Source organism: Tribolium castaneum, chromosome 9 (genome assembly GCF_031307605.1).
Source record: "Tribolium castaneum strain GA2 chromosome 9, icTriCast1.1, whole genome shotgun sequence".
NCBI lineage: Eukaryota > Metazoa > Arthropoda > Insecta > Coleoptera > Tenebrionidae > Tribolium > Tribolium castaneum.
This window is the reverse complement of record NC_087402.1, coordinates 3163353-3183943: the sequence shown is the minus strand read 5'-3', so window position 1 is coordinate 3183943 and position 20591 is coordinate 3163353. Positions and strand designations below refer to the sequence as shown.

Below are 20591 nucleotides of genomic sequence, written 5' to 3'. Positions count from 1 at the left end.
CCAACATCCATCCAATGCAGCGATGGAATGTGAGAAATGTCATCGGTGAGTGATCAAGGGGCTGGTTTGATCATAGGAGTGATTTCGGGGGTTTACAGAAAACAGAAAAGCCGGGCTTTTTGCTACTTTTGCCAAAGCATTCAAAGACTGCCCGTTTGTGCCCAATGCGGCAAAATTAAATGCATGCTGAAGACGGGGGATTGCGTTGTTAAACACCCGGGGGTTTACACGACAGGGACAGGGATGGTGGTAAGCAAATCAACACAATATGCCAATAAAATCACATTATTCAACATCACACTGGAGATAAAAATGCACTCTTTATAGCACCTTCTGCTACGGACAAATAAATTGAAATAAAAATGAATATTAAGATATTAGCTGTCTCAAAACAATAAAAACGCCAACGTTGCATAAAATAGTATAGTAAAATAGTTATTAATGATTAGATCTCTCAAAAAAGTTAAATAATTTCTCGGTAAAAATTCAATTATTCAAATCAGGGCGCAATCTGCGACTTCTGCGAGGCGTGGATCTGCCACGGGCGCAAGTGTCTGCAAACCCACGCGTGCACGTGCCCCCTTCAAGACGCTGTCTGTATCGAATGTGAGCGTGGGGTGTGGGACCACGGGGGGCGCCTCTTTAAATGTTCATTCTGCGACAATTTCTTATGCGAAGACGATCAATTTGAACATCAGGCGTCGTGCCAAGTGCTTGAATCGGAAAATTATAAATGCCAGTCGTGCAATAAACTGGGACAATATTCGTGTCTGAGATGTAAAACTTGCTATTGCGAGGATCATGTGCGGAGGAAAGGATTCAAGTATGAGAAGAATAAAGCGATTCCGTGTCCCAAGTGTGGATATGACACCTCGCAAACGAAGGATCTTAGTATGTCGAGTGAGTTTGAATAAAAAGTTTTGCGTTCTTCGGTGTGAGGAGGATTTTTTTGTAGCGAGGAGTCATAAGTTTGGACGGCAGGGACAAGCTTGTTACTATGATGAGGACGACGATGTTCAGGAGTCCTCAGGGTATGGAGATTATGCGTATGAATCTGAGGATGATGATGATGAGGATGACGATGATGATGAAGAGTATGAGGAAGGTTCAAGTGAAGAGGAGTCGGGAAACGAGGAAAAATGAACAGTTTTGTTTATTAATAACTAAAAATTATTATATCGGCCTTTAAAACTAAGTTGAAACCAGATTTTTGTAAAAGGGGCCATGACTTGATTTGTTTACATTCGTAAGGCTTTTTTGGTACTTTGGGTTTAAAACAATTAATTGAGGGAAATGCAGTTGCCTGGTGCCCCATTTTCTTTATCGTAAATAAACAATTATTGAACGATAATCCGACTCTGATTGTAATTTCCAATGAAAACTAACACATTTGAACCAAATTTTCGCAGGTGCCGAGAGATTTTTTTGACAATCTTTTATCTTAATTTATTTGACAACTGTAGTTGCCATAATATGCCAAATTAATAACTTGAAAATGGTTAAAGCTTCAACTAAAGCCTCTACAAAAACTTCGACTAAAACAAAAAAGGTTAGCATCATTTGCCTATAAGATAGGGCGTAAAAATAATTCCAACAGCAAAAAAGTGCCGCTAGTCTTCCGGAAGGTCAGCCTGGGTCGCTGAGGTCAAAAATAAGCGTTTTGACCGAAGAAGACTTAACGAATTCGGCTGAGATTACGATAGTTATACAAAGTTACCAGAATATTGTAACAAGTTTTGTAACAATGTTGCTCCTTTCATACTAGTTTTTAGCCTGCCAATTATCCTTCTTCACATATATTGACCAAATGTCAATATATGGGGAAAAGTATTGGGGAAAGTACAAAAGTGCTACTCACCGATGATCCGATCCTAATAACCGACCACAAATTTATCATTAGATGTAACATTGATTCCCCCAATGGCTTAGATAAATTAGTGACCCATCCCGTGATCCGTAACAACCCAAAAATTGTCCTTTCCCTTCCCAACCCAAATTTGCAGTCCAAATTTTTCAAACACCAAACGAGTCTCGCTTATTCACCGAGAGTGAGCACAACTTGGACATTGAAAAAATTATTTTAGACGAAAATTTATCGTCAATTGAAAGCGCTCTCTCCTTATACGAGGCACTGACCGGAGACGTGGTGGAAAAAGTTGACATTATAGCCTCCCCGAGTAATAAAAAAGTCAAAAGCAAATCGAAAAAAAAGAAAAGCAAAGACAAAATCAGCAAGTCGAGTAAAGGCAGCAAGCAAAGCAAAGACAACGTTAAGCGAAAATCAAGCAAAGACAGCAAAAAATCCAAGGGTTCGTCAAAAGCATCATCGAAAAAAGGGCGCAGTAAAGACAAACTCCCGAAAAAAACCGACAGTGTTAAAAGCGAAACGGAAACTGGAGCTTGCGTCATAGATCTGTTGCCGCTCATTTTTGGTAATATTAAAATTCTGAAGTCAAAATGTGACTGACCCTTAAGGTAACTCCACTTTTACCGAATTTGTGCCCCTGATCATCCCTCACACGTTTTGCGACGACCGTATGACTCGGTATTCACACAAACCTGGGCTTTCTGTAATGGTATCAATCGATAAACCTGTAGAATTTCCTTGCACACCAATTTTAGCAAACTTAACGTTGGAGTCGATTTACAACATTCCCTCAATCATGAATAACGAAATGGAATGCCAAGTTTGTATGGTCATACCTTCTGCAAACCTGGTATGCCGGCCAAACTAATTTTAATCATACATATTGTTCCCTTACAGCCCCATAAACCAGTGTTGTTTAAAAATGGAACTTACAAAGAAGTCGCGCCACAAAAGGAGTACAAACAGTGGCCGGAAGTTCCAAACGAGAGTTATTTCAATAAAACAGCATATAAGTATGTTCTGAGTTATAATGTTGTGAGTTACAATTTTTGTAAATATTAAGAGTGGAGAGCGATACTAGCAATGTCAAAAACTGTGTAGACAATGTCAAGAACATAGAGGAAGCCACCAGTGAGAGTAAACCAGTGATACAGTTTAACTGTGTTAAAAGAAATGTCCTCCTAAAGGAAGGGTTTTTCACTTTGTATGACCACATTCGAAAATATCGCAGACTTGTACTTGAGTTTTATGTCTTTAAGAAGCAAACTGTGAGTTTAATTATTTATTTTACGAAATGCAATTTTAAATACTAGGAACATAAGAAAGAATCAAAACCATCGAAAGTCAAAAGTAGGACAAGTTCTACAACTATTGACGAAGTTAAAGAAAAACCAACGAGTTATCTTCACTTAATGGCCGTGGTCGACCTTTCGTCGCTCATTTTTCCCGGAGGTACTGTACTATAGCAATTATCTTTTAACCAATTTCTGTAGTCACTAAGCTGCGTTTGGCTGCACCCTTGACCACGTTTCACTACCAAGAAGCCCTGTTTTACGGTGGTTTAAACGACTCACATTTTTTCCCTTCTCCAAAACTTGAATCGGCTGTATTACATAAGAACGAATCTAAGTTGAAAGCTCACAAAAAAGATAAAAAGTCCAAGAGCGACAAATCGAGCGCGAAATCAAAAGGAAGTAAGAAAACAAAAGGGAGTAAAAAATCTAAAGACAGCAAAAAATCCAAAGGGAGCAAAAAATCCAAAGGGAGCAAAAAATCTAAAGGGAGCAAAAAATCAAAAGAGAAAAAAGCCAAGAAACACCCGAAAGAAGATTTAAATTTAAATGATGTAATTTTATCATTGGACATTTCTAGCATTACATTACTGCTTTAGGCGTTGCCAGCGGAGCCCCCTCCTGAGACACCCCCAGAACCCAGTAAAAAAGTCTACAACGAAAAGGGGCAACAAACATTTATTGTGTTAGAAATAGAACTGACACAACCCCTAGTTGAAAAGGCTACAGTTAGTGATTTACACGGCAGGTACAGCGTAAAATTTACATTACAATGTTTTAAAATTTCGAATTGCCTTAAGTTTGAAACAGTTAGTTCATGTGAAACCAGCGGTCTCAAAAATAATGCTCAACAAGCAACTGGACACGACACTGTGCAAAAAAATTGTGAAAGAAGTCATATATAAAATAAACGAAACGTACTGTACTTACATTGAGAAGAAAAATCAGTGTCACTGTAAGCCGGTAACACTCACATTTGATTATACTTTTTATCGAGTTTAGGTTCAAACCAAGCCGACTTTTTGACTTACATAAAACGTTCCGGTTTGTACCAAAACCTGGTTTTTACTGTGGGACATGTCGCCTGTTTAATCGCCCAATTTAAATTGGACAAGATCGAAAAAGTGCAGTCGATTCACAAATATCACAATTTTTTGGAACACATATTTGTCTGGTTGATGAGTGAAGTCAATCATGTTTTGAATGAAATGACGACAATAGGCCGGCATATTAAGGCTTTCCCCGAAAGTTCGCTAAAGTCTCTCTTATTTTACGCCAAAGAGGCGGAAGAGATTGGAAACGCGGCTTTGGCGGAACAATATTATTTAAAGGCAAGTTGTTTCGTGCAAGAAAAGTAAGTTTTATTTGAAAAAATCTCTAGAGAATGCAATACGACCCAACAAACCCTGGTCCTTGGTTTGATTTTGCTGTTTACAAGGTCGGAAAAGGGGACTACGAAAGCGCCCTAATGTGTTTACAAGAGGCTTTAACCAGAAAATTGTACCATCACAATAGGTGAGGGCATTAGAATTAAAAAAATTGAAGTAAATTTTAAATCTTCAGTTTATTACTAACTGGTGTACTTCTCGCCGAAACTAAACGTTTCAAAGAGGCGGAAATGTGTTTATTGACTTTAATGGTTCAAGAGTCTCGGTGGACTGAAGGTTACGATACTGCATATTTTTATTTTTTATAAAAAAATTTAAACAGGATGGGCTGTTCTCTACTTATTTTACAAAGAAGTGGATAACGCTGGAGGAATGGATTTATCGAAAGAAATGGTTTTGAAATATTTGGACGATCCTCGATCTCCAACTGACGATTTTATAAAAAATGAGGACTTAGTATGGACTTCGGAAATATGTCCGAACACGTTATATTTCAAAGCAAGCGTCATTCTTTTGAAAATGAGGCTATACTCAGTATGATAATACAACTAAAAAGCATAATTTTTATAATCAATGCAGTGGGTGGAGAACGCACTAGCATGCGAGTTGAGAGAGCCTGGAGTTGTGCACTATTTGTTGGCTGTTATTTGTTATTACAAGAAAAATTATCATCATGCACTTGAACATTTAGACCGAGCACGATTTTTCCATGGTTCTGTGAGTGAACTTCAAAATTATTGCTAGAATAGATCGAATTGAAACCAATTTTTAGGACCGTGCAGTTTTGAGTTTAACAGGCCACTGTTACCTAGCCATTGGGAAACAACAAGAAGCATACGAACAGTATTCACACATTTTAGAATCTTTTCAAAGACCTGATAATATTCATCTAGTTTACTTGAACTGTGCTAAAGTAGCGCCCAACGCACAGGAAGCAAAAAAATTATTACTTACAGCTTGTAAACACAGACCGACTCCATACACATGGATGGCTTGTGGCATTGCATATTTGAAAGTAAAATAACAAACCACTGTTGCATTATTTGTCACAATTAATTTTAGTTGAACGATTTTTTGAGCGCCGAGGAGTGTTTTTCTGAGTCGGTTTTCTTAGATAATTCAAGAGCTGACGCTTGGGGTTATCTAACATTGACTAATTTGAAAATGCGACGGCTTAATGAGGCTGAAATGTGTTACGCATTAGCACTGAAGGTACGGTAATTCATGTTAAAAAAAGAAAATAAAACCGATTTGTTAATTTTTAGAATGATTTAACAGATCAATGTTTGCTGGATGAGATACAAATTGGGTTCGAAAAATTAAAATCAAAATAAGTCTTCTTTATTAATGTTTTGTATTAAAAATTATAAGTAAAAATTAAAAAAAACTTAATTATGTTTATATTGTCATATGCACAATAAAATTCTGATCAAAGTGATGATGACACTGGGAGCCCTTTTATTACAATAAACTAAATAATAACAATAAAATAAGACACAAAAAAATTACAAAACAACAGAATAAAAATAAAAAATAAGATAACTGTTAAATAAAATGCGTACTAAAGTAAATGCTATTTGTTTGAAATGAGCCAAGTCGTCGGTACGTTTTCAATAACTATACTTTCATCACTCTTCATTAATTTTCATATTCTTCATCATCTCTATATTTTCCTCTCCATGTCTTTCTGCTTCCTCCTCACACGGAGCGTTAGCATGAGTCGTTTCTTTACAGTTTTCGTCAGTTTTGTTATGTATTGTAACACTGACGTAGTCTGATGGGGTACTAGAGCCTGAAACCTCATTTGTTTTCCTGCTCTTCACTTGTCTTTGATAGCCCCGGCCTCTGCCTCGACCTCGACCCCTGCCTCTGTAACTATTGTATCTTTGGTCCGGCACATGTTTTATTGTCGGTAGAACAGTGTCTTCGTCCAGTTTATACGAATGTTCTCCAGTCAAAGTGGAAAATTCAACTTTAATGTTTAGAGGGTTTTCAATGTCTTTGTTTTGTCTGGAGGGATTAGTGGGAGGCCTCTTGTAATCGTCGTTGTTTTTATTCACGTTCTAAATGTTAATAATTAGTGCTTATTTAATGAAAGGCAGTAATTTGTTTACTTTCTTATTATAAGGCGGACTTCTGATACCCTGTTTAGGAGGTTCTGTGGTAGTTTGAGGACTTCCTGTTGAAACTCTTGACGAGTCACCAGGTACATCGTGTTCCTTTTTTAAATAAAGTCATTATTCTTTGTTTTATTTATTAGTGACTTACTCCTCTTTCACTACGTTTGCGGTCAATTATTTCTCTCAAATCTGTTACTCCTAAATGTTGATAGTAGCGAGGAGTTTGGCCAGAGCGCGTCTGGTTTGCTCTGGGAGTTCTTTTATGGGGATATTCAGCCATAATATTTAACATTAAAATCTGAAAGTAATTGTCAATAGGTGATATAGATAGGTACCTCTAAAATACCTATTATCACAGTTCTGAAGTTACTTATCGCACCATAATTAGACTCAATTCACGTAACACATAACATTACTCATCAGTCACCTGACACCAAATATTTTTCTCAAACGTTTCGGGAGAAGGGGGAAGTTCATCAGGTGAAAGGGGCACAAGCCCAATGAGAACAAAGAGACACGAAACATGTACCGTACAAGCAAAGATGACAAAATCTGAAAATTTTATTTTATTCAAATTGAATTGATGTTTGTGATTCCCAGGGCATGAGCAGCTGTCTTTTTGACAGGTCACCTAACCTAAAAGTATTTCAAAAATCCTAACCAAAAAAAGACAACGTGTGATCTTTCTTTAATTTTTTATTAGGCGTTTTTATACTAAAAATACAGTTGTGAAAACAGAATTATGTTCCACTGGATTTATTGTACGTTTGGATATGTATTTATTTTCGTCACATTAACATCTAACTAAACCACTTATTTTTCTCAAAATTGATAAAAATCAAATAAAATCCGAGATTCCGAATAGCAATAACATGTTCTAGTGGTAATTATTTACTTTTAGCAAATTATTCCTCCTCAAGTTACAATCTTCCGCTTTCTATTACCTACTTTTCTCCAGTTGTTCAGTGACTGTACAACTGCAACAACATGCACCTACTTTTCAACATAAATCTCTGCAAACTGTTTTTTGTGATAATAACATCGTCTTTGGTGATACTCGGTGTTTTGATAAATTTTTTTGAGCCACACTTGCCGGCTTTTATCAAAAAAACCTTCAGATATGGAAAATTTGCATCTGATGAAAAATCACTTCTAGTGCAAAGTGTGGAAGTCCCAAAATCGTATTTCAGGCATTTTTATGTTGCTGCAGCATTCATTTTTTGCCCAATTTTTCTGAAAGAGGTTGTGGCTGTTTATGTGTTTAATAAGGGAGTTGATGATTGGATTGAGACTTTGCTCAATTTTTCTTGTGGATATGGCAGACTATCAACAGGTAAATAATAATATTGTAGTGAAATTGCATTTTCGGCTTTAAAAAAGTACAGAAATGACTTACAGGTTTGCAAACCTTTTAAATATTTAAAAAACGAGGGTAAATGCAATTGTACTGAATATATTTTTTTTTAATTTGTTGTTAGTGTTGTTACAAACAATTTTTTCTAGTTCCAGCCCATCGTGTCCTAATTGCGTCCATATTATTGAGCCTACAAATATTTCGCCGATTTTACGACACACATTTTGTGTCGGTTTTTAGCGAAAATGCGATGATTAATTTAAGCCATTACCTCATCGGAATGGCTTTTTACCCAGCTGTGATGTTGATTATCCTAAGTGAAGCCCCGAAGTTTGCCCAAAACGGTATAATAGCTCCCTTCACGCGACACAGTTTTTATACCTCTAAATTAGTAGAAACCAACACTACTACTTTCAATTTAAGCGAGATTATGTTTAATTTCTTTATAATTGTTGTCTTTTTGTGGGCTTGGTATCACCAGCATGTTGCCACTGTGATACTAGCCAATCTGAGGAAAAACAAAAAAGGTGATTTGAGAACAAAACAAAAAATATTTAATAGTTATGATGGGTTCTAGGTGACGTTGTTGATCAGGGTTACAGACTCCCTGAGGGTGACTGGTTCAATTACTTATCTTCACCTCACTCAACAGCAGAAATAATAATGTATACAGCCCTGACTTTGTTATTGGCAAAAAATACAAGTTGGTTGTACGTCTATGCTTGGATTTTAAGCAATCAAGTAATTATAATTTGTTTTATGACTGAAACTAATTCCCAATTTGCAGATTGAAACAATTCTTTTAAGCCATTGGTGGTATTTGGATCGTTTCAAAAATTTTCCCCCACAAAGGAAGGCCCTCATTCCATTTATTTATTAATTATTAGTCAAGGTGTATTTCATTTGTTGCAAATAAATTATTTTTTATTTACCCGTGTTTGCATTTACCGATACATAAAAATTTAAAACGAGGTCAATAATTACGTCTTTTGAAATAATCTCCTAATGGCGGGAGAACAGTGGCATTGGATTGGTCAAACAACTTATGTTGCCATAGAAACATTTTTCCATTTTTTTGATTGACGTTTACGTTTTCAGGTTAGGTTAAAAGTCACCTTCACGCAATAATTTGGTACAAATTCCTAGATAACAGTGAATTTTTTGCCCCACATTATTTAAAAAAATTGTCGGCTTGAAAGCCCGTTCAGTGAAACTAATTTCAAACACACCTGCCAAAATGTCTGTGATTTTTCTTTCAAAGCAAACCAAAGAGGAGTTTAAGAAGTTTTTCAGTTCTTTCGACACTGTTCTTTTCGACTGTGATGGGGTTTTATGGCTTGACAATGAACCGATTTCTGGTTCAGTCCCGGTTGTGAACAGACTCCGCGAATTGGGTAAAAGAATATTCTTCGTTACAAACAACTCGACAAAAATGCGAAATGAATTTGCCGTTAAGGCGAAACGTATGAATTTTAACATTGAAACGGTAATCCCTAATTAGTTTAATGTTCATCATTAAAATGAAATTTTAGGACGAAATTATATCAACGGCATACTTGGCAGCGGCCTATTTGAAAAACATGGATTTTAAACAATCCGTTTACGTGGTGGGCTCTCGGGGAATCACCCAAGAGCTGGACGCTGTCGGTATCAAGCATTACGGAGTTGGGGTAATTACCCAACCGTCACTTTCCTCGCCTAAATGCCATTTTTCCAGCCAGACGTTTTGCAAAACGCTCTGGTCCATGTCATCGAGAATTTCCAAATGGAAAGTGACGTAGGCGCCGTTATCGTCGGCTATGACGAGCACTTCTCATACGTGAAAATGATGAAAGCGGCCTCTTATCTAAACAATCCTAACTGCCTTTTTATTGCCACTAACACAGACGAGCGATTTCCGATGAGTACGGACTTAGTAATCCCAGGAACTGGGGCCATTGTCTCAGCTGTGGAGACCTGCGCCCAGCGCAGCCCCATTGTCGTGGGCAAGCCCAACCCATACATTGTGGATGACCTCATAAAAAAATACGGAATTGTGCCCAAAAGAACACTCATGATAGGCGATCGGTTGGTGCTCCAGTTTTCCAAACAAAAAATTTACGTAATTTTTAGCGTCAACACCGATATTTTGCTGGGAACGCGGTGCGGCTTTCAAACCTTGTTGGTGCTATCTGGAGTTACGACGCTCAAAGAAGCAGTCGCTTTGAAAAATTCGCACAAAAAGGAGGACAAGGAAATGGTCGCTGATTTTTACCTGGAGAAGCTGGGAGATATACTGCCACTTTTAGATTGAAATTTTAGGACATTAGACCAATTCTTAAATTATTTATTGTTAGTAGGTACCGCATATCTACCTCCATGCAACAGTAGATAAGAAAATGTCTGTTAACTCAGAATAAAAAGTGTCTTATGCCAACAAATAAATAAATGCTTTATTTCGTCACAATGTTTTTTATTGGTTTTGAAACAAGTCTATATTACAAATGGTATCAACGCCTTCCTTTCTTTCGGAAAGTTCTTGAATTTTTTTTTGTACCACTTGTGGGTACTAATTATTGAGTCCAGCTAAGAAATTGTTAAAAATTCAAAAAATAAGCAAATGCGAAATAACACGTACCTGGTTAGACAAAACTAGTGTACAAACGCACCACCAGCTATGTTGGTAACCCAGGATTACCCACAAGCATAAGTACATTAAAATCTCGGTGGTGCAGTGTGGTGACGATAAATACTTGAACAAATCACCCTCTGGTAGTTTGTAATTTTCGGTAACAACCGCCCCTAAACAACAAATCATTTTTTTGAAAAATGTTGATATGTAAGGTGAAAAAACCTTTTTTATTTTTTCGCAAATTGGCCAAAATCACTGTGGTCGTGTGTTGCCGGTACCAAGCCCAGAAAAATACCAAAACTGCAACTGCGTCAGTTATTGTAACGTGGGACCAGTTAAACTTATCCTCCCCTCCTGAAAATATTCTTTTAACTGGTTGAAATTTACCTGTTTTGTTTATTACGCGTAACTGCAAATTTCGGGGCTTCACTTAGTAGTATTACCAATGCAATAAAATAATAAAAAATTCCTATAATAAACTGCAAGCAGAACATTGAGGCTTTTTTGCTAAATACTGACACAAAATGAGTGTCGTAAAAGCGTCTCCAAATCTGTAAAGTCATTAGGAAGACCGCTATAACGGTGTGGGTCGTTGAAACTAGAAAAAATCATTGATTATGATTAGACTAGACCATTTCTTTACCCATGGCAATTCGGTCTGAGCCGCAACAAATATCCAATAAAGCGGTAAACCACTGAGAAGCATTTTTCTCCAAAAAGTAAACCAAAATAACTTGGTAGAGTATAATAGGGACGTATACCCAAGCTGATACTGAATAAATGTACTTAAAATATGACTTCGGAACTTCCAAATTCTTCCACGAAATCGCTGACCTTTCCTTTGCATCGTTAACTAGTTTGCCATATCTAATCATCTTCAGTATAAAATGTGGGATGGGAACATGTGAGTCAAGCAAATGAATAAAAAGCGAAATCAAAAAATACACAAGGGACATTGCAGCAAATAACGTTTTGAATTTGTTTGCAAACATGATGGTGCCGATCTCTAAACTAACTTAAATTATAAATTCAATGATTAGTTTTTTGAGAGATTACGACATGTGTGAGATAGCCGGTTTTATAAGTTGCGCGATAAGTTGGGAAAGGTCATTCTCATCATGATAATTGATCAGGTGTTACAGAATAGGAATCTGTACAAGTACTCGTGCGCCCAATTTGTTGGATTAAATAAAACAAAAAGTTATTGGACTTTGTGCGATTTCACTTGAGACACCTGCGTGATTAATTTTTATATCTTAAAATAATTTACGAAGAAATGTATATAAAATAGTATAAAGCTGTTTGGATGAGCAGTAGACAAGGGGAATTATAAATAAAATGTAGCCAAAGCTTTTATTATAGTTTTATCTTTTTCCTTCTGATAGAACATAAATTACATCTATCCTTTACTATTACAAATTTACTTAATTTTATTCATACGGCCCATTGTCTCAGCAGCACTGCAAAATATTTAAAACTTTTACGATTATTTGGGGAGCAGTTACGCTAACATAGGACAAAAACAAATTCTGTTTCAAATGCTTTATTTGGTGTAATTATCTTGACGCAATTAATTTTTTATTAAACTCCTCTAATGTGACATTACACTTTTCCAATAAACAGTCATCAGTTAGTTCATCAGGGCAATGCATCTCGTCTTCATTGCCTTTGTTTTCTTGTAATTCCTCCCCCAAAATTTCATCAGTACACGGTGTCTGGTTTTCATTCTCTTTGTTTTGTTGAAATTCCTGACCTAACAACACAGAAACCATTGATTTCTTTGGTTTTCCTTTATCACGTCTGGTCTGTCGTTCCTTTTTCACCTTCCACTTGAAATGTGTTTGGAGATGCACTTTCAGACATTTCTAAAACACTACAGATAACAAACATTTCGGAGTAATTTATTCCCGTACTTTAGTTTTTAAAACGAGTTGGCAGTTGGGATAAGTACAGTTGTAGCGAACATCTGCATTTTTTTTCTCATGAAAGACATTAATGTGATGTGTTAAGTTACGCTTATGGAAATAGAATCTTTTACAATCGGGGAAAGTGCACGGAAAGACAAGTTTTTCATTTTGCGCCTTATGAATAGTTTTATGTTGATCAAAATTGTTTTTACGGTTAAAAGTCCTACTGCAGACGTCGCACCTGAACTCTGGAAATAATTACATTAGGCTGAAGTATTTATTATGATACGTACGGTTCCCATTTTCACATGTTTTCTTGTGTGCTAAAAGTAAAGACCATCTATGGAATTCCTCTTTACAATCGCAAGTATAAATACGATGAGATCTCTTATGTTTACTGAGATTGTATCCCGTTGTGAATTTCAAATCACACTTGTCACAACTACAATACAATTATTTGAAAACAATAAACAAATTTTATAACAATTACCTGAAGTTGGCTTCACCAGTGTGTATGTATGCATGCTGTTGCAACAGTTTTTTTCGATGAAACCCTTGATTACACTCCCCACATTTAAACCGATACAGTTCGGAATTATGCTTTCGGGCACAATGCTTTTTTAATGAGTATTTATTAGCTAACACGAGGCCACAACCGGGGACTTCACAAACCAGCGTCTGTGATTCCTTAGGGCCATGGCTGGTTTTCTTGTGCCTTACCAAATGTGAACTGTTCGTGTAGGTTTTATTACATCCTGGTTCATCACAAATGTAAGGGCGCTGTAAATTTGCAATGTGAAAGAGTTTACAATTTTGGAAAACCCACCTCGCCGGTGTGTCTACGAGAGTGGATAACTAACTTTCTGATTTTTGAAAAGGAGGCATTACAGCCTGGATGTGTGCATTTAAAGGTTTTTTTTGTAGGAATTGCGTCAACGTCAGAACCACGATCTGAACCACCTGAACTATCCATTATTCTTAGATAAATTTAAATAAAGTTGTAGTTTTTGACATTTTTTATAACCTTAAATCACAAAAAAATTCCCTAGTAAATCACTGGCAACACGAGAATCCAGTGCCTCTGGTACTGAACTGCGTTACTACCACAGTAAAGCGCCACGTTTGAATAAATCTCTTTTATATTCTGTTTTTTATTATTTTTATCTTACAAGTTTCATCGCAAATTGTTTAAAATAAAAAAAGATATTTTTATTTTGAGCGAAATGAAAACATTTTATATTTATTTTAAACAAAATTTGCAATGAAAGTTAAAAAAAAAGTTGTTTTGGGGTAATAAAACACAGATTTTGTTAACATTTTTATTGTACATCTGAGTAACATAACAAACTAAATTTTTCAATAAATAAAAGTTTTGTATTATACTATATTAATTATACTAAAATTATCAAAAAATTAAATCAGTTATATTGGTTGTTTCGGATGAAAGTGCTTCTTCAAACTCCAACTCGAATGCGTTCCAAACTCCAACCACAAACTCAGGTTTTAAGAATGTACCGTAAAACAACAAAAGTTTCTAATAAAAAATATTGTAATATGGAAATTGAGTTTTAATTAAGTGATGTTTTCCAATCTTTTTGTTAACAATTATGATATGTAATAAAAAAAGATTTTCGCGAATTTTAAGTGTTTAAACGACCCCAATAGAAAAACAATACAGTATCTTTGAAAAAATGTTAATTTTAAAATATACCTTAAAATCGGGGTGTTTTTCCTAAAAAAAAGGCTGTGTGCTGAAGGGGCCCACTTACTACTGACGTAACTTCGCTAGAACTCCTCGATTCAGTTACTGTTGGGCTTGCAGTTAAATAGAAAATGCAATATATATATTTAAAAAAAGCATAAAATCTTCTGTTTTTTGAAAACAGAAGTGGCATCGTTGTAATGAATTACTACAGAATTAAAAATAAAGATTTTTTTAAATGGACTAGATTTTAAACAACTTTTACTTTTACTTTACTTTTAAATTACAAGACTTTCTAATTTTTGGTATGAAAACATTAACTTTTTGTTTTACGATAAATTTTAAAAATTAGTTAAAAAAAATATTTTAAGCTCGATGATAATTTGAAAAACCGATTTAAATAGTTCAATATAAAGTAAAGGAATAGGAACAAGAGCGTACGACCAAAATGTTCAAAGAAAAATTTTGGGTGCGTATTTATGGAATATGGGTTGGATTTGTGTTTTATTTCAATTTAATAAGCCAAATCGTCTTTATTAAATGTGAAAATATGGATGTAGTAAATGAAGAAAAGCATCAAAGGATGAAATATTACTCAATTTTTCAATAGAGCGCGTCCCACCATACTCCAAGTATGGAGAACTTCGTAAAAATCGACTGCTGTTCGGAGTGACTTCCCACTTGTTGTGAAGGTTTTGTGGTGTGACAACTGCGGAAAATGTTCTGAAATGTGATTGTGACACGTAAATAAGTTGGTTTTCGTAAAGAAAAAAAGGAGACGAGTTGTGAGCAATCGTGTGTTCAAATTTGGCGGAGGAATGAGTGCTTCAACACTCCCTAATTGATTGAGGGAAAACCCTCCGAATTATCAAACATTAATATTAGTTATCTTCGGGTGTGCTATTATATTGTTGCATGTTTTTAGAACGAACTGTACTCATTATTGTGCTGATCTAATAAAACAAGTGGTTCATTTAGAGATCCGGTCCAGCGACCACCGCCTCTGTACATGTAGGTAGATCATATAAGGTATTATTATTGTCGATTTCAACACTTCCGGTTTTTTGACCACAATTAACGAAAGTTGCCCGTGATTGGTGCAATGTTGCCAGTGGCCAAATACAATAAATAAAGTGAAAATCTCTGCCTTGTCATTTAAATTAATAGTGCTTTTTTGTAGCTTTTTGCATAAATTTACAAATACTTAGTTGTTAAAAATAAATATTTCTTTTCAGGTGTAACAACAACACAAATAGTTTAAACGAAAACGTTTTTTTTTGTTCACATTTTCTCCAAAATTGACTACCATTAAGTTTCATATTTAACTTTCTATGATGTCCCAAAAATTTTCAACTTATTTTGAAAATGTAACCGAAAGGAGATAATTAACAAGATAATGAGGTGCAATAAATACGAATTATCTAAAATAGGTACTTATTTTTACAAAATAGGTGTACCTATTCCGTTTTTACGTCGTTGTCCATCATTTTGCTCCAAATAATATTTTTCATTTTTGAAAAATCTGCATTTACTCGTATCTGATACATAATGACTTACTCAAAAAGTGAGTAATGCACCTAACTTGATGCTTATAATTTTTAAACAGAAAAATTAACATGTTTAGAAATACATTATTTATAAAACTGTAAATCTACAAGTTTTCAAATAACAAATTCATGCTGTATCTTGCTTTAGCAGCTTTATAAAGTAAACTGTGTTACAAAAAATACAATACGTTTGTAAGAACACATGTTATTTTTTGTTTAGAAGATTTTACAAATAAATTATATGTTTGACACCGGGAAATACGATGAAGTTGTGTGTGTTATTGTCAATTTTATCAAATCTGTGCACGTGTATTTGCTTTCAAATTTGGGGGCTATGAGCAAATACTTCCGTTAAACGTATATGGTAGTGCGAATCTAAAATAAACAATGGCATGTTTCGTGTTTTAAGTTCATTACTCTAACGACATCTGTTAATTACTTGATAAATGTAAAGTATTATTTTTAAAATTTCGATTTAATTACTTCGTACCTGAGTTAATTAAACAACAATATGTGGGTAAACAATAAATAACTGCTTACTTATACGTATATAATACTTATTATAATCCTAGGGAATTACAGAATTACTTTGTTCAGCTGATAACTCCCAAAGCTTTTATAAATTTTAGAAATTTTACCCTAAGAAAAAATATTCTTCTGTGATTGGAAATCATTATTTTTTACTTTTTAATGCATTTTTAATAAAACTTTTTTTATGTATTTCTTATTTAGAAGTTATGCGTGTTAATTTGTTAATTTATTAGATAGTCATTTTAAAACTATATGGTTTTTCCCCATATCTCCTATTCATTTCCAATTTTTTTTAGTTTTTCTAAAAAATTTTTTTTCTAACTAAACTAACTAAATTTACAACACTAAAATTAGAACAGTAGGAATTAGTAAAAAATGTACAAAAATTGACCAGATTTTAATACCTAATTTAGATTTTTGACACTTAAATAAAGTTTTTAATTTAAAAAAAATCCGGTCTCTGGTAAAAGTACCATCTGTCCAGATAAAATACATATTCATATTTGCATTTAACCCACTGTTTGCCTTTTTTTTTATCATAGATAAACATATGCGTATACATCCGCTAATTCCTCCAATTTATTATTAGGTAAATGAGGGTTGTTCTGTGCAGCCTCAATACAATCAAAGAAACTAAATATTAAAAATATTTCCTGTTACCATTGGCTACGTTTTGCAATAATAATCTGGTGTTTTAATTAAAAAAATATATTTCAGTTTTCGAAAATATTTATCCTTATTTGTATAACGGGCGATAAAAACTTGATATTGAAATTTCCTGTAAATAGTTATGGCTAGTTAAGCTTCAGATCAAGTGAGCGATCCTCGTGTTTAGTGAAATAGTGTTTTCATCATTAAAAGAGCAGCCAATTAAGCCTTCATCCTTAACATACTTCAAATTCTTATTATCCTGAAGGTATTTCTAGTCAAAAGCCAGTAATCGATATCTAATTTAGAGCATTGCGTTGTGGGACATTTATTATTACAGTGATCTAATCGATTTATTTGTTTAGAGGATAAATACAAACACTAAGCGAAACAAAGTCCTTTATTTAAGTGGCACTGTAACAATAATATGGGGTTAGCAATGTAGGCACGCAAACTCAGGACAGTTGTATAAATATTTTATTTCTTAAGCGTAACATTAATATCGCGCTTGTCGATAAGTGCTTCTGTTATTGATTAGGTATTCCGAACATTACGGAAAAATTACGAAGCGTGAATGATTACAACATAATTTTTTTCAGTTAAAACATGGGTGGCAGAAGTAAGAAGATGGATTTGGTGCGGACTAACAGTATTTGTCCTCCACCGGAAACCGTTCTTCTAGAAAGCGTGAAGAAGAACGACACAGAATCTATGAAAACAGTAATAAAAGCAAACCCATCTATTTTGCAACATCTGTACCCCTACACATCTCAAACCATCTTATCACTGGCTTGTTCCGAACCTGGCGTTGCTCCTGACACCGTCAACCAACTGATTGAATTAGGAGCAGACATCGAGGGAACCCCACAGTGGAAACCACTGCACCTATCAGCCGACAATCCCAACATCCTAATTCTAGAAGTCGTCATCAAACACCTCAAACCAGGCCAAATCAATGAAAAATGGAACGGCAACACCGCCCTACATACGCTTATCAAAGGAGAAAAAATCAAAAAGGACGAAGAAAATTTCTGTCGGCACGTGGAGCTTCTCTTGCAGTCTGGAATTGATGTTAATCAGGGTGACGGCAAGAATTTAACCGCGATTTTTTGGGCCGCCAAGTACGGTTATAAAAAAATTGTAAAAGTTATACTTGAGGAGAGTGTGCTTCATGTCGATCTGGACACTTGCAGTTTGCGCGATAAAACTGCAAGGGATTTAATAAATGAGAAAGGGTTGTACGAGGGGCCTTTGCCGGAACGTATCCTGTATCAAGTCCCCAAAGACAAAATTTTCGGGTTGATTAAGGAAGGAAAAGAGGACGAGTTTATCTCTTATTTTGAGACATTGTCCTTGAATAATCCCTCCGACTTTGTTAATGCAGACGACGGTGCCTCAACACTGTTACAGTACAGTTGCGAAAGGGGGTTAGCAAAAGTCGTAGAATATCTTTTAGACAAGGGGGCCAACGTCAATCTTGTCACAAAAAATCAAAGGAAGCCGATTGATATTGTCGCAGATATTGGCTACTTTGAAATTTTTGAATTGCTATTCAAATGCCCTGACTTAGAATTATCCATAGACACACTTTGTAACCTACTAAAACACTCAAACTCTCCAAAATTTGGCAAAATCAATCACGAAAAGTGTTGCAAATTGCTATTAGATAAACTGGGTAATAGACGTCCTCCTATTGATATCAATGAAGTGGACCATTTAAACAACATCCCTCTTCACTACTCCCTCCGGTATTGCGATACAACAACCACACAAAAATTACTGCAACTTGGAGCTTCTCTGGCTTATAAAAACGAATTCGGTTCTATGCCAATCCAAGACATCAAACCGGAAGTGCTCGAGAACCATCTCGACAACTGTGTCACATTTGATCTCAAAAACGCCGAGAAACGCGATTTTGAAGTAGTCTTCGACTACCAGACGCTGCTACCCCCGAGAAAACGCAAGCGATTCAAATACGAAGAGGTGGACCCTGAATTTTTGGCCACAAACAATGTAAAACCTGAAACTGAAGTTATAGCCTACATGAGCAAAGCTCCAGAATTTCGAGCCTTGCTCAAGCACCCCCTTATTGTCAGTTTCCTCTTTATGAAATGGCACCAAATCCGCTTACTGTTTTACACAAATCTGGTGTTCTATATTTGCTTTGTGCTGTCTTTAGTTGTCTACATTTTTACGCATTATGCTAATTTCGACCGGACGCAGTCGGATTATTGTCTCATTTTTGGCAAATTTTCGTGGTTCACTCTAAATTTAACATTTTGGGTTTTGGTGTTACGTGAGGTTTTCCAAGTCGCGGTGGCGCCTCGAAAATATTTTTGCAATTTCGAAAATTTGGTTGAAATTATTTTAATTGTGGTGACTGGGATGATTTTGTATATTGACTCGCCCACTAGCCACACAAGGCGACAGTTGGCGTCAGTGGCGATATTATTGGCAGCGTTTGAGTTGGTTTTGATGGTTGGCCAACATCCGAAATTATCCACCAATGTTGTAATGTTGAAAACGGTTTCGGTCAATTTTTTCAAGTTGCTTTTGTGGTATTCCTTGCTAATTATAGCGTTTGCTTTGAGTTTTTATATCTTATTTGCCAAAACAGAGATGGCTCAAAGTGTGAATGGGACTGAGACGGGGGATGAAGACGATGTCTTCAAAGGGCCCGGAAAGTCGCTGTTTAAAACTATAGTTATGTTGACCGGTGAGTTCGATGCCGGGTCAATCAATTTCCATACTTACCCTGTCACTAGTAAGATAATTTTTTCACTTTTTGTCTTTATGATCACTATTATTTTGCTCAATCTGTTGAATGGTTTAGCTGTCAGTGATACACAAACGATTAAGAACGACGCAGAGTTAGTGGGCCATATCTCAAGGGCCCAGCATATTTATTACGTGGAAAGTATGTTACTTGGCAATATTTTACCGACTTCTTTCATTCAAGCAGTGCAAAGATTGTTCTGTTGCTGTCCCTGTGACTCGGATACGACTTACACGTTTTTTAAGCCTTTATCACGAAAAGTTTGCCTTTTTACACAAAATTGCCAGCTGACTGTTTTACCTAACGAGTACGGTAAAATATCTTGTGAATTGAATTCATCCGCTAAAAAACGACCAGACCCATTGGTAACTTGCACCCGAAATTGTTCTGAAGCTTATTTAGATAAAAACACTATTAGGAGAATCGCTGATATCGTTAAAGCCCGAAGAGAACGTGAAGAGTATCCTACAGTTACTAATCTAAAGCAGTTATATGGAGAAATTGTGAGCATAAAAGCGAAGCTCGATCAAATTTTGGGAAGTCTCTCGACAAATCAAAACGCTTTATGATTTAATGTTACGTATATTTTGTTGTACTATTGTTGCCATACTTAATAGAGTAGATGTAATTAACCAACAGGGTGGTGGAAGAGCTTCTGGTGTGTTATAGATTTCTACCAGTATTTTATGTTTTATAGAGTTTACTAACACGGAAAAGACTATTTTATGGTCCTTGATTTATTAGTGCATATTGTGTACATATCTTGTATTTATTTTTAAGCCATTAATTATGTATTAAAATTTTTACGTAAATAAATCATTATCTATAAATTCAAGTCTTTATAATTG

General features: G+C 35.4%; 6 protein-coding genes and 1 non-coding gene across 11 annotated transcripts; 4 read left to right on the top strand and 3 right to left on the bottom strand.

Moving 5' to 3' along the window:
• The first annotated feature begins 1143 nt into the window (after window positions 1–1143).
• On the top strand, window positions 1144–5939 carry LOC103312572 (cilia- and flagella-associated protein 70). Its single transcript, XM_015979342.2, has 19 exons — window positions 1144–1549; window positions 1598–1726; window positions 1773–1956; window positions 2004–2432; window positions 2476–2717; window positions 2765–2880; window positions 2931–3135; window positions 3181–3319; window positions 3361–3713; window positions 3759–3907; window positions 3960–4114; window positions 4162–4490; window positions 4541–4674; window positions 4723–4823; window positions 4870–5081; window positions 5127–5264; window positions 5320–5562; window positions 5610–5759; window positions 5813–5939. The coding sequence occupies exons 1-19, from the start codon at window positions 1496–1498 to the stop codon at window positions 5879–5881; spliced, it is 3531 nt and encodes a 1176-aa protein (XP_015834828.2). The 5' UTR covers window positions 1144–1495; the 3' UTR covers window positions 5882–5939.
• LOC103312610 (uncharacterized) lies at window positions 5873–7152 on the bottom strand. Its single transcript, XR_010335458.1, has 4 exons — window positions 7014–7152; window positions 6816–6965; window positions 6662–6766; window positions 5873–6610 (listed from the first exon to the last, which is right to left on the bottom strand). It is a non-coding gene; the product is annotated as an uncharacterized LOC103312610 (transcript).
• A 502-nt stretch (window positions 7153–7654) lies between these two features.
• LOC103312609 (polyprenol reductase) lies at window positions 7655–8952 on the top strand. 3 transcript variants are annotated; one of them, XM_008193660.3, is made up of 5 exons: window positions 7655–8000; window positions 8171–8365; window positions 8417–8548; window positions 8599–8762; window positions 8809–8952. In XM_008193660.3, exons 1-5 carry the CDS (start codon window positions 7655–7657, stop codon window positions 8899–8901), a joined length of 930 nt encoding a protein of 309 aa, XP_008191882.1. In that variant the 3' UTR covers window positions 8902–8952. The 3 variants fall into 3 exon arrangements, with proteins under 3 accessions (XP_008191882.1, XP_008191881.1, XP_008191880.1); XM_008193659.3 differs by having other exon boundaries at window positions 8414–8548; XM_008193658.3 differs by having other exon boundaries at window positions 8171–8548.
• A 128-nt stretch (window positions 8953–9080) lies between these two features.
• LOC663527 (uncharacterized protein) lies at window positions 9081–10467 on the top strand. The gene is made up of 4 exons (XM_969567.5): window positions 9081–9507; window positions 9554–9691; window positions 9739–10088; window positions 10134–10467. The coding sequence occupies exons 1-4, from the start codon at window positions 9259–9261 to the stop codon at window positions 10312–10314; spliced, it is 918 nt and encodes a 305-aa protein (XP_974660.1). The 5' UTR covers window positions 9081–9258; the 3' UTR covers window positions 10315–10467.
• Window positions 10429–11854, bottom strand: LOC103312608 (polyprenol reductase). The gene is made up of 5 exons (XM_008193657.3): window positions 11276–11854; window positions 11036–11230; window positions 10855–10986; window positions 10639–10802; window positions 10429–10586 (listed from the first exon to the last, which is right to left on the bottom strand). Exons 1-5 carry the CDS (start codon window positions 11622–11624, stop codon window positions 10494–10496), a joined length of 933 nt encoding a protein of 310 aa, XP_008191879.1. The 5' UTR covers window positions 11625–11854; the 3' UTR covers window positions 10429–10493.
• Window positions 11855–12159: 305 nt separating this feature from the next.
• On the bottom strand, window positions 12160–13615 carry LOC103312607 (transcription factor IIIA). Its single transcript, XM_008193656.3, has 5 exons — window positions 13366–13615; window positions 13030–13319; window positions 12833–12981; window positions 12546–12787; window positions 12160–12497 (listed from the first exon to the last, which is right to left on the bottom strand). Exons 1-5 carry the CDS (start codon window positions 13510–13512, stop codon window positions 12189–12191), a joined length of 1137 nt encoding a protein of 378 aa, XP_008191878.1. The 5' UTR covers window positions 13513–13615; the 3' UTR covers window positions 12160–12188.
• A 1367-nt stretch (window positions 13616–14982) lies between these two features.
• On the top strand, window positions 14983–20573 carry pain (painless). Of its 3 annotated transcripts, none has more exons than NM_001170837.1 (2): window positions 14983–15252; window positions 17567–20564. In NM_001170837.1, exon 2 carries the CDS (start codon window positions 17574–17576, stop codon window positions 20310–20312), a length of 2739 nt encoding a protein of 912 aa, NP_001164308.1. In that variant the 5' UTR covers window positions 14983–15252; window positions 17567–17573; the 3' UTR covers window positions 20313–20564. The 3 variants fall into 3 exon arrangements, with proteins under 3 accessions (NP_001164308.1, XP_008191735.1, XP_008191737.1); XM_008193513.3 differs by lacking the exon at window positions 14983–15252 and adding an exon at window positions 17095–17235 and having other exon boundaries at window positions 17567–20573; XM_008193515.3 differs by lacking the exon at window positions 14983–15252 and adding an exon at window positions 17487–17505 and having other exon boundaries at window positions 17567–20573.
• The last annotated feature ends 18 nt before the right edge of the window (window positions 20574–20591 follow it).